Source organism: Tarenaya hassleriana, unplaced genomic scaffold, assembly GCF_000463585.1.
Source record: "Tarenaya hassleriana unplaced genomic scaffold, ASM46358v1 Cleome2, whole genome shotgun sequence".
In the NCBI taxonomy this organism is placed as follows: domain Eukaryota; kingdom Viridiplantae; phylum Streptophyta; class Magnoliopsida; order Brassicales; family Cleomaceae; genus Tarenaya; species Tarenaya hassleriana.
The window spans coordinates 713,913-726,726 of record NW_010965372.1 but is presented as its reverse complement, the minus strand read 5'-3'; the positions used below and the strand labels follow the sequence as shown (position 1 = coordinate 726,726).

Below are 12,814 nucleotides of genomic sequence, written 5' to 3'. Positions count from 1 at the left end.
AAACTAACCAAAAACCGAACACGATCAAAGAAGATTCCCTTAACCGTTTTAGGTTTCCCACAAACCGGATCACGGCCTAACCGGATAAATAAAATAGCCTTAAAGCCCATTTACATCAGACGAGCCCAATAAGGCCCATTTAACTTGCGCTTACGACTCCACTCGGTGTTCTCCGACAATCGCGAACAATTTTTCCAACATTTGAGAGAGACGATGACGGCGAAGCTTCAGCAATGGCGGAATCTCTCAGCCCCTCTGGATCAGATCTCCCGAAATGCGGTCATATCGCTGCGTCGCTTCCTCCACGAAGGCCCAGACACAGTGGAGGAGCTCCTGGATCGGCATCTAAAGAAGGGAGAGAAGAAACCTCTCATTGACGACGATGAGGCCGAGCTCCTGAACCAGCGGCGTCTGATGAGCACGCGCCGGGAGGCACTGGCTCTGTACCGAGACATCCTCCGGGCGACTCGGTTCTTCGCGTGGACGGACTCTCGGGGCGCCCTCTGGAGGGACGTGTTGAGGGAGAACGCGAGGAAGGAGTTCGAGTCGGCGAGGTTCGAGACCGATCCCGAGATCGTGACTCGGCTTCTGATCGGTGGTCGAGACGCGGTGTCGTCAGCGATCGAGAAGCTTGCGGAGAAGCAGAGAGAGTTGGTCGAGAAGGAGCGTGGCGGAGGAGGCGGTCCAACGTGAGCGGATCGAACATCCAATTTCTGGTGGTGAAGGTAAATTTTACGATAAATTGTGATTCTAGGGTTTGTGCTTTGGCATGTTCTCCGTTTACACTGTTGTAAATTGCAGTCAGAGGGAAAAGAATAACCCAGAAATTAGGGTTCCTGCGGATTGTTGTTTTTGGTGACAGGTAAAATCTCAGCGAAAAACTACGGCAACATGAACAGGTCAGGCATGGGATTCTGTAAGTCATATCCAGGCAAAGTGATGATACACATACACAGAACAGAATTATTCAAAAAATTAAAGCGTATTTGATTCCGATTTCCAATCATTTGGATGATAAAATTCTGGTATTTGATTTGGGCATTTTGCGGATTTCGTATAGTCAAAGAGCTGTCAAGTTTTTTTTTTTGTTAAACATAAAAATAACCATCGGTTCGAGCGAACCGGAAAGGGTTCGGACCGAACGGATTGTCTATAAAAATAAAGAACAAAATCAAACGGACGACGTTCGGTCGAACCAAGTTTGGTTCGGTCCGGACGGTTTTTCTGTGGCCTTCTTCCCTACGCCAGGCGTTTAGACGAAACTGAAGGCTGTTTGGTCTGAAACCATCTTGTGTAATTTTGTTTTCCATTTGAAGACACGTCCAAGGCTCTTTTTTTTTAATGTTTATATAGATTGATATTTTATTATATTTGTCTTAGTTTTATATCACGATGATGATTTATTTGTGTCATTTTTATAAATATATTATATTTTTTGAATTATGATGACTTTTGGTATGACGTCTGTTATATATTTATGATCTATTATTTGGTATGATGATTTTCCTATGCAATTGATAACATTAATGTGAACTGCTATCCTATCTATTAAAAAATTAGTATATAATATATGATAATTATATTTTGGTTTTAGAATTTAATATAAGAAAAACCTTATAAAAATACACGTTTTATAAAATGTATAAAAAAATATACAAAATTTTAATTTTATAAATAAGTTACACTAATGTTGAAATGTGGCACATATTTTAAAATCGAAAGCAATTTCATATACAGATATTAACGTACTCTATCCAAATTGGTTAAAATTGTTTCATACATGAAATTTAACGATTTTAAATGAAAAAACTTTCAAATCCGAATTTTAACGGTATCATCGATGTACAAGATATTGTTTTTTATTTAGAAAATTGAGATATTTTATTGGTACATTTGATTTTGATGTATTTATTTGTCAAATTAAAAGTTTATATATTTTTTGGCATATTTTGTAATTGATATATTTTTACAAAATTTTCTTGTTAATATATATGGTCCGAATGATTGAAAAAGGGAACAAAAACCCCATATACCACGATCTCTATCTGTCGCAAGATGATTTACATTCCATCTTAAATATTTTATCATGTTAAGAAAACATATTTTAAAAGATGAAAATTTCAAGGTTAATCCCGAAGAAAGCGAAAAAGCTATTAATGTATGTAATTTCAAATTTTATCTTACCGACACGATAACATTAAATAATTTTATTATGTAATAAGGATAATTATTAAAAATGAAATCTCAAACGGTCTTTGGAAATTATCGGTAGTCAAAGATAAATCTTAGCGAACTTTGTTAAGAAATTTATTAAATTATTATTATTTTAGATTTTGCATATTAATAGCACATCGATTTGGTTACGCAGTGAAACCTTGAGCGAGGCAAACCATTTTCAGTTTGAAATGACAGAAATACCCTATTCTCTTGGCCACCGACCCGAGATGACAAAGGGTATATATGTCATTTCTGATTTATATAGAAATAGAAGAACATGAGCATTTGCAAAAACCAGAGGAAAGATTTTAGGAGACGCGAGTCCTTCGATCTTTGTTCGTTCGTTTTTCTCTGCAGAATCAGGGTTTAGGGCATCGCTTCACCGGTCGAGATCTTGCCGGAGATTCTTCTGATCTTGTTTTTTTTTGTTCTGGTGGAAACTTCTGCGATGGCGGCGAAGCTGAGACACTCGCGCTTTCACGCGAGGAAATTGTCGACGTTGATGCTGGTTCTGTCGATGCTCTTCATGCTAAGTGTTGTTTTTGTGATGCTTTTGACTCTTGGGATTTTCTCTATTCCGGTAAACGACGATGAATCTTCTACGATCGATCTCTCTACCTCGTACAGACGAATGGCTGCGGAGAGGTGCTTGGCTATGGCGAATATTCGATCCATGCATTATTTTTTTTTTATATATATTTTTTTGCCGATTTTTCGTTACAAGTTGTGGGTTGTTATTCTCCTTTGGCGCAGAGGTGAGGGGCTTGGGAAGAGAGGAGAACAATGGACAGAAGTGCTTTCCTGGGAACCTAGGGCTTTTGTCTACCATAATTTCCTGGTTGGTGTTCTTAATTTTGTTCTTGGTACTTAGTTTTCTGTTTAAGTCACTGTCTTGTCCGTTGATAAGTTCATAAATTTAGGATTTTTTCTTCATCTCATTTTTAGGCTCCCTAATGCAAGGGAATTTGGTTCTTTGCTGTTCTCAGAATCCTTTTTCGGCCATGAAATGTCTTTGTCCGAATTGCATTATGCATACAATGGTTCTGAGAATCTGAGCTGATGCTATTTAAATCCCGAAAACCAATGGTGATTTAGTGCTTAAAGCCGAAGTGTTGACCATTGTTTCTCAATTTGACCAGTCCAAGGAAGAATGCGAATATTTGATCAATCTTGCCACACCTCATATGGTGAAGTCAACTGTTGTAGACAGCAAGACCGGGAAGAGCAAAGATAGCAGGTTTGGTTTTTTTTAAAAATGTCTTTTTCATTGCCATAACGAGTACAACCATCGCGTGTTTATGATTTGTGAGATTGTACACATTCAGGGTGCGTACAAGCTCTGGCACTTTCCTTAGGAGAGGAAGGGATAAAGTCATAAGGGACATCGAGAAAAGAATAGCCGATTACACTTTTATTCCAGCAGGTATGTGAGCTTTACATTCGTTGATGCAGGTTCCATTTCGTTTTTTTTAGTTCATTTTGCATTTCTTCGGACTACCCTTATTCCGAAATAGCAATCAGATTTCGAAAAACTTCCTTTCGATCGTGTTTATCGTTCATGGTATCTGTCTGATAGATTAAAAGCTTTAGCTTTATTTGCTCGAAAACTTGATTACTTTACCTATACCACCCCCTTTCCTTTTTTTTTGTTTGGGTATTTTGATTTGCACGCGTTTTTTTTATGACTGTTGCCCTCACAATCGATGGTTCTGGGATCTGCAGAGCATGGAGAAGGGCTTCAAGTTCTTCACTATGAAGAGGGGCAAAAATATGAACCACACTATGATTACTTCCTCGATGAGTTCAACACTAAGAATGGAGGTCAACGGATGGCTACAATGCTTATGTATCTGTAAGGGTTTCGTCTATCACGGGTTTAGTTCCTAGTTGTTATGTTCCTAACATTGTCCGATATGTTTTCCTTCTTTAAACCCATTTCTTTACATGTCTTACATTACAGATCGGATGTTGAAGAAGGAGGTGAAACAGTGTTTCCTTCTGCCAATATGAATTATACTTCTGTGCCATGGTATAATGAGCTATCTCTGTGTGGGAAGAAGGGGCTTTCTGTGAAACCGAAAATGGGGGACGCATTGCTTTTCTGGAGCATGAGGCCTGATGCTTCATTGGATCCTACAAGCTTGCATGGTTAGATCTTTTCTTTTTACACCATGGATTGGATTATCTAATTCACTTATACATCACATCCTTACTCATATATGCTCATATATATATAATATGTATATATTGCTGGTGTTAGGTGGCTGCCCTGTGATTAAAGGAAACAAGTGGTCTTCTACAAAATGGATGCATGTCGGGGAGTACAAAATCTAACATGCATGCGCCATCTGATGAGGTACTTCTTCCATTCCATTCCTCGTAGCAGAGATAACTCGGTCAAGCAAGAACATCTATCATCGGCTATATCATAGAATTACCCATCTTGGTCAGGCCTTTAAAGGGTCATTGATCATGTTACAAAGCATTAAACAGATTGAGCAAAAATCCATGCTGCTCCATATATGCTCTATCCTTGTCATTGAATTCGCAACCCTTTCACATCATGGAAGGTTGTTGATGTTCATTCATGCATGCATAATGACAAGAATTCGGAAGCCGCTTTCGTAATGTGAACAAGGGAATGTTTATTACTGTAGCTTTTAACAAGTTCTTAGTGTAAAAGCAAAGGCGGGTCCTTGTCTTTTTGCTGAAAACTTCATAAAAAAAAGGCCTTTACATATTCCTCCTTTTCCTGATGGGCAGGGCACGATACTGCTGTGGTGAGTTCATGGTTCTTTATTGGCACGGCTTGTCGCTCAGCAATATTCTTCTCTTGTTTCGATGGAATTCGGGTTCATGTTTTGTTTTTCCCTTCTTCGAGATGTCGCGGTGAAAGGAAAAAAGAAGAACAGGGAGAGACGTATAGAGCATTACAATATACTGATACAGGTTCAAGTAAGGAAGGATAGAGAGAGATTATTGTTGATTGCCTTGCCTGCCAAATTTGTAGACTTTTTGACAAATTTTTGTGAAATATATAAATATAATACATTTCTTCTCCTTTTTTCTTAAATCACAGACGAGATCCATCATATGAGTTATGTATCAATTTTGCCAAATCCTGCAATGTCATGGTGTGTGTTTTTTCTCTCTCGATGTACCTGATCTCAATCTTGGTCTCGTGGGACAGGATACCCGAGGGTTCGGGTATTTGTGGAGTACTCGGTTGCAAGACAAATGCGAAAGGGTGAAGCGGCTGTTAATGTTGGTGAGGTGGGAGTAGGGGTGGGCGTTTCGGTATTTGGTTTGAGTTCGGTACTATATTTGACTGGTTCAGATACCGATTGGCGATTGGTCATAATGAGGCGAAAGCGCCCTCACTCCTTCCAGATTTAGGGATTCTAAAGTAACCAAAAACCAGGATGGGTTTTTTGAATTCGTGAAATAGAAAAACCCTTAATCCTCGCTCCTCGGCACTCACATTTGCATCGCCACTCTCCCCATCTTTTCTCCTTTCAGGTTTCTCATGAGACGAAAACCGAAACAGAACCCGTAGCTCGGATACCCGAATACAGCGTGCGACCTCGCACTCACTGTACCTCCTCGGTGGATTTTCAAATTTCGGGTATCTACGAGATGAGTATTCAGAGAGAATCAAAAATTTTTAACCTAAGACCAAATGAGACTCCTAATCAAATATTAGCAGCATACGGCCAGGCAAATAACCATTTCTGGGCTTGAATAAGCGATAATGGTGATTAATGACGTTAAAGAGCAAAAGAATCAAAGCCTATTACTCTCTCTTACCCACATTTTCAAATCCAGTCCATCTCTAAGCTTAATTCCTCGGGCGAAAGAGATTACTCCCCCCGGAACATGGTATCTGACACTGCGTAGAGGGGGAGGGGGTTCATGTGATCAGACGCGGTGAGTGGAAACAAACCCGTGGTCGGGCTAACATGTCGAGTCGTCGATCAACCGGACCTCCTGAATCTACGGCCGCCCACACGCCTTGAGCGTTCATATTGATATTTTTTTTATAACGATGGGAACCGCCATATGGCCCCTTCAGGCCAGATCCCGCATCGCCCCACAATCCTCAGGCCAGACAATCGTTATTGCCGACAGTAAACCCCCGATCCTATGCAATAGCCGGCAACCACGTAGAGCAGATAAAACAGTCGAAGTTGACCGGTTCAGGGAGTTTCCATACCCGGGTTTCGAACCCACAACCTTAATATAAAGGGGCTTGTCATCAACTACAAGGTTGGGGACCAGATATTGGACGGTAACACTTCCCTCTCTTATTGACGGTCTCACGCTTCCGTCGCAGTATGACCACCATTGCCGCTGTTACATACGCTTCGAACGACACTCGAATATGGCTAAAGACATTTGCCGTGGCTTACACTGCAGCTAGACTCTCCGAACTTTGTAACAGGTTTCAACTCCAAAAGAAATAAACGAGAGATAATCAAACCCCTAAGGGGCGTGAGACTCGGTCTTTTATGACTCAACACATAAACAATTCAAATAACATTTTTTTGGGTTAAAGAACAAAATGAATAACATTACCTTTACCAAAAAAATAAATAAATAACATTAAATTGATAAAATTAAATAGAAAAAATCTAAAAAATAACTGAATTTTACAATTTTGTCAAAAAATACCAAACTTTTGTTTTTATCATGATAAAAAATACATAAACTTTTATGTGATTGTCAAAATATACTAAACTTTTTAAATGATTAAAAAAAATATATTAACTATATACAATCGTAAAAAAATCAACTATAATAATTTGACGATATGTCATGTCATCTCATTTATTTATTTTGATAATCATAGAAGAGTTAAGTGTTTTTTAAAGAATTTAAAATTTTAATATTTATTTGAAAAAATTAAAAATCTACTATTTTTTTTCAAAAATTTAAAAGTTAAACTTTTTTTTCCAATTAAATAACATATAGTCATATACATAATCGAGCGAATGGATCTCATATTGGGCTGTTAGTGGGCATTTTTTGTCATACGTATGGGTTCAAATGTCGCTTGTCTTCGTAACTAAATCATGCATGGACTTCGGACTTCGCCCCTCCCATATAGATATTTTAAATTTCAGAATTACGTATTATTTTTTTTAATGTACATAAAAAAAAAAAGCAAAATAAGAACAAGATAAATTTTGTATATATATTTGGCTTAGCTTATCGAACTTAGATTGGCAGCAATTGCACGTTAAAAATTTACAGTAACATCATATATATATATATATATATATATATGTGTGTGTGTGTGTTCATATTCGGGAAGAGATAAAAGCCATTTTTATACATCTCAATAGAAAAAATATATATATATATATAGAAAGGGAGGATTTATTTTTCATTCACTTATTCATTCATTCATTCATTTTATTCACTTGATAATCAAAGCAATGATCTCTGATGGATGATCATCTCAGCTTCCCCTCTGGTTCTGTGGTTCCCTTTCTCATCATTGCCACAAATTCTTCATAGTTTATTCTCCCATCCTGTCAAAACACAAATTATATATATATAGAAGAAACGCAATAAATATTTTGAAAACGTATGAGCATTGAAATATAGAAGATGCATGGGGCATTTCTTTTAAAAACAGAATTAACCCTAACGTAGACTTAGCGTGCGTGTGAAACCGAAGGGGTTACGAAACAAGGGAACGAGTTTTAAGCATAAGAACGGCGGCGATTAGAGTAATTAAATTATAGATTTAATTGAGATTAAATAAAGGGGACAAAGACAAGGTGTGTTACTGTGAAGCATGCTGCTCCAAGTCACAGATGGGTTCTGTTCTGTCAGCCGAAACTGTAATCATGAGTTGGTGTAGATGTCATGCATTTTGTATGATCATCATTATTCGTACCTATGATATATATATATTAAAAACACTTCAAGGCTACGTGAAATTTCTCATGACAATTCATTAACGTTATTCAAATAAAATCTTAAATCTCTGGAAATTAAATCTCACAAACATTCTATATATATATATATATATATATATATATATATATATATGTAAAGAAAAACGTTACCTTGTCGGTATCAACATCATCGATGACTTCATCTATGGTCGCATCATCGCCCATACCATAGTCTGTCATGGCATGTTTAAGCTCATCTCTTGTAATGAATCTGAGTTTCAAAACCAGAAACCACATGTTATTCAGCAGACCTCTCCTTTTGGAGACATTGTTCAGATTCGATATTGCGATACAACGATCAAGAAAACCGGAGATGGAGAAAAAAGAGAGGAATTTTCACAAACCCGCTTCCGTCTTTGTCAAAGAAATGGAAAGCTTGTATCAAATTTTCTTCTCTCTCGAGTCTATGGCGGTGCATAGTTGCGGTGATGAACTCGATGTAATCAATTGTCCCGCTCTTGTCAACATCAGCCTGCGAGGAAAGAAAGAGGGTCAGATCTAAATGTGACCCGGGATTTTCCTTTTTTTCCAACAGAGACTAATAATGCTCGCTCGGGATTTAGGGTTTAGGGTTTAGGGTTTGGATGGTTTTCTTACAGCGTCCATTAGTTGTCTGATTTCGGCTTCTGTGAGCTTCGATCCAAGACGATGCAAACCATCTCTGAGTTCATCAAAAGTGATGGTGCCACTTCCATCAGTATCCATGTTCTTGAACATCTGCTTCAAGCCCTTTATCTCTTCTTCTGATAAATTTTCCGCAATCACCTTTCGCCGACGACAGGAAAAAAAAAAAGTTCACCATTTCAGAAGATCACAATCTTCAATCATTTCGATTCTTTCCATATGGGCATAAACTGTAAATACCTTCAAGGCGAGTTTCTTGAGCTTGTTCATCGCACGGAACTGTTTCATCCTAATAAGGACAGCACTGTCAATGGGTTTGTCTGAAATTTTGCTGTCTGCTTTCATCCATGGATGTTCTGGTTCACACATTCATCAACAACAACATAGAAATGTTAGAATATTACTCTGGTTAGCATCTGAATGTAAAGTTGTACCCTTTTCCCCTTTTCATACAGCCAATAACAAAGAATATACATTCGCATACCGAGTGCTTCAGCCGCCGTGATACGTTTTTTAGGATCTCTTTTCAACATCTTTCTTATAAGATCTTTAGCATCTTCTGATATAGAAGGCCATGGCGAGCTTTCCAGATCCAGTTTTCCTTCTAAGATGGCTTCAAATATACTCTTCTCCGTCTCTACACAGCAATATATCACAGATTTCAGCAATTACGCCTCAAAGAAACAATGAAAGTTCGAAGCTTTGAAACAATGGTTCATTTGCTGATATACATAAGTTCCATCGTCCATTTCTCGGTATGGAAACGTGAAAAATTGAAGTTCAGAACAAAATTTTTCACGTACCGCCCCAAAACGGAGGAACCCCGCTTAGAAGAATGTATAAAATGACACCGGCGCTCCATACATCGATCTCCTTTCCATAGTTTCGGTGGAGAACTTCTGGTGCAACATAGTATGCACTCCCGACTATATCTTTATATACCTTTCCTGTTAAGACATATGAGCTAATAATGTCCATGAGGAGCATAAAAAGAGAGTGTAACACAGTAAATTAAATCCCATAATAAAATTCACATGTAAACAAAAAAGGTATAATCTCCATAATTTCCCTTTCAACAACAAAAAAACTCTGAAAATATCCTAAGAGTTTCCAATTCACACCAAAAGCAGACATCAGTGAAAGTCATTTTCAGATCATAGCTTTCGGCGGCAATGGATCCTAAAAAGAACTAATTCTTAACCATGACTTTGATTTGGATCATTGTTCTTCCTCTCTCTCTCTCTCTCTCATGAAAACATCAGTTGACTTGGGTCAACCAAGTCGTTTTCTAAGTTGACTTGGCATCCCAATAGATTAATCCATTGTTATTATTGTGCATAGAGAATATCCAGAGAGGCAGACAGACAAAGGTCGCTATCCTGCTTGATTGCATCACAAGTTACATCATGTTTTCTGTCCTAAACACAAAAACATAATTGAAAATTTGAAACCAAACGCGTGGGATGGAAATAAACGACAAGGGAAATCAACTACTGAACAGAGACCATTTCGATTTCTGATTTCTCTCTGTTCTCGATGCATCTATTCTGGGACAAAGATAGCACCTTTGGACAAAAACCCATAATTTGGTTCGAATACTTAGCATCCCAAATTGGAAATGAATCTAAGCCGACATAAGCTGCAGAAACCACTGAACATGAAGCTAAGAACACGAGGGCGTCAAGAAATTTACCGTCTTCGATGAAAACAGAGAGCCCGAAATCGGTGGCTTTGATCGGAGAGTCATCTTCCTTACTAACAAGCAAGAAATTCTCGGGCTTCAAATCTCTGTGCATAACCCCCATGAAATGACAGACGTGAACAACATTGACAATCTGTCTGAAAATTTTGGCAGCCTCTTTCTCAGAGTAACTCCCCTTCTTGATGATCCGATCGAACAACTCCCCACCCGAACAGAGCTCCATCACCAGATGAAGATTGTTTCGGTCTTCATAAGCGCCTCGGAACTCAACAATGTTCGGTTGACCAGTGAGGTGCTGAAGAATCATGACCTCGCGTCTGACATCTTCAATGTCCTTGTTCCGGACAAGCTTACGCTTCGAGATCGACTTGCAGGCGTATTCCCTGCCGTTGGATTTGTCCGTACAGAGGTACGTTATCCCGAACTGGCCGCGCCCTAGTTCGCGGTGGAGATCGTAAAGGGCGGAGATTTCGATCATGGGTCGGCCCAAAATCGGGCCGATTAGGGATGAGGCGGCGGAGGAAGTCGCCTGCTGCGGAGGAGGAGCTGGGTTCGGAGGAGGAGGAGGACGGTGGTGAGGGGTGAAATCACTGTTTTGCCCCTGAGGACGTGTCCGTTTAGGGAGAGGTTGGTAGTGGTGGCGAGGGGTAGAATCGGAAGACGAAGAGATTGGGATTTCATGGGTTTGTGATTTGGAGAAGCAGAATCCCATGATGTTCTTCTTCTTCTTCTCTGAAAGTTTTTTTTTTTGGCGTTACAAAGTTGTGATCTATGGAGGCTTTTGAACATGTGAGAGAGCAGAGGAAGAAGGTTTCTGTCCTTTTTTTTTTGTCAACTTTTCTTTATTAAAATTTATTTTATGATAAATGTAAAGTTTTTTGAAAAAAATTATAAATACTTTTATATCTTACAATTGAGGGTAAAACCCCTAAAAAACTCCAACTTGCAAATATATATACAAATAAATCTTCAACTTGAAAAACTGTCATTCAATCCCCGAATTTGTAACTTGTCACTGAATAAAACTTCGAACTTGCAAATTATTATTCTAATAAACATTTGACCGGTTTGATCACAATTTCAAACGATCGGAAATCCACATATTGACGGATTGCTGATGTCATTTTTTAAACTAAATTGATAATATGTATAAGGTGACATCAGCAATCCGTTAATACGTGGATTTCCGATCGCTTGAAATTGTGATCAAACCGGTCAAAGGTTTATTAGAGCAATAATTTGCAAATTCGAGATTTTATTCAGTGACAAATTACAAGTTCGGGGATTGAATGACTTTCAAGTTGAAGGTTTATTTGTATATATTTTGACAAATTACAAGTTCGGGGATTGAATGACTTTCAAGTTGAAGGTTTATTTGTATATATTTTTGCAAGTTGAGGTTTTTTAGGGGTTTTAGCCTTTAATAATAGTATTATTTTGGACATAAAAGTCATTGGAATTAAATAGGATGCTTAGTTTACATTATACCCATTTCCCATTTAAGGTATATACAAACTGTTACATAATTCCCAGTTCCCATTTTTCCAATTAAAGTATATTGAGTTTGATAGCTAACTCTCAACGCAGAAATGTATATACACATTTCAATGTCCAAAAAGATTATGAACCGGTTTCGGAATATTGGAATAACCGATGAAAATAACAACCGGTTCAATTCAAAGAATTATAAGTCCAAAACCAGTTAGACTATAATCTTCTCCTCCTCAAATTGACCATCTTCTCAATTAAATAGGATACTTGTTTTTTTTTAATAGTGAAATTATGATATATATTTTTTTATAATTAGAAAATTCACCGGAATTAGACTTTAATCATGCAAATATTTTCCACTAGTGATTATGATATTAGGTTCTAAAATATCATATTCATAAGATTATTATTATTATTAATTAGGGTGCTTTGCTTGTGCGTGATGGGGTTGGTTTGTGTGGTGGTGGGTGTGGAGTATAATTCTTTGCAGCTTCGTTGAGTTTTGTCCCACGAGAGAGAGAGAGAGAGAGAGAGAGAGATGTCTTTCTTCGCCCTCTCTCTTTTTTGCCTTCGCTCAAAAGTAATCAACACGTTCAAAAGTTTTGACCTCTAAATTCTAATATTGTTATTGGTTTTTTTTCCCTCATGGGTATTTTTATTAGTTACGTTGTTATTATTATTATTTATTACCCATTTACTGTACACGGGTATTTATCGAAAAACTTGTAAAAATATCTTAAAACCTAAACCATATATTTTTTTTCTATTATATTTTGATTCAAGTGTTTTATAATGGTTATTTCCATATTGCAAA

General features: G+C 37.8%; 3 protein-coding genes across 4 annotated transcripts; 2 read left to right on the top strand and 1 right to left on the bottom strand.

The window, feature by feature from the left end:
- The first annotated feature begins 86 nt into the window (after positions 1 to 86).
- Positions 87 to 1,368, top strand: LOC104811442. 2 transcript variants are annotated; one of them, XM_010538135.2, is made up of 2 exons: positions 87 to 725; positions 832 to 1,368. In XM_010538135.2, exon 1 carries the CDS (start codon positions 214 to 216, stop codon positions 691 to 693), a length of 480 nt encoding a protein of 159 aa, XP_010536437.1. In that variant the 5' UTR covers positions 87 to 213; the 3' UTR covers positions 694 to 725; positions 832 to 1,368. The 2 variants fall into 2 exon arrangements, with proteins under 2 accessions (XP_010536437.1, XP_010536436.1); XM_010538134.2 differs by having other exon boundaries at positions 114 to 725; positions 863 to 1,368.
- A 1,132-nt stretch (positions 1,369 to 2,500) lies between these two features.
- LOC104811441 (probable prolyl 4-hydroxylase 3) lies at positions 2,501 to 5,293 on the top strand. The gene is made up of 8 exons (XM_010538133.2): positions 2,501 to 2,862; positions 2,971 to 3,055; positions 3,357 to 3,454; positions 3,543 to 3,640; positions 3,940 to 4,069; positions 4,178 to 4,365; positions 4,478 to 4,573; positions 4,981 to 5,293. Exons 1-7 carry the CDS (start codon positions 2,666 to 2,668, stop codon positions 4,549 to 4,551), a joined length of 870 nt encoding a protein of 289 aa, XP_010536435.1. The 5' UTR covers positions 2,501 to 2,665; the 3' UTR covers positions 4,552 to 4,573; positions 4,981 to 5,293.
- Positions 5,294 to 7,561: 2,268 nt separating this feature from the next.
- On the bottom strand, positions 7,562 to 11,326 carry LOC104811440 (calcium-dependent protein kinase 29). Its single transcript, XM_010538131.2, has 8 exons — positions 10,501 to 11,326; positions 9,611 to 9,754; positions 9,292 to 9,444; positions 9,048 to 9,163; positions 8,781 to 8,948; positions 8,528 to 8,655; positions 8,295 to 8,394; positions 7,562 to 7,751 (listed from the first exon to the last, which is right to left on the bottom strand). The coding sequence occupies exons 1-8, from the start codon at positions 11,219 to 11,221 to the stop codon at positions 7,674 to 7,676; spliced, it is 1,608 nt and encodes a 535-aa protein (XP_010536433.1). The 5' UTR covers positions 11,222 to 11,326; the 3' UTR covers positions 7,562 to 7,673.
- Positions 11,327 to 12,814: the final 1,488 nt, after the last annotated feature.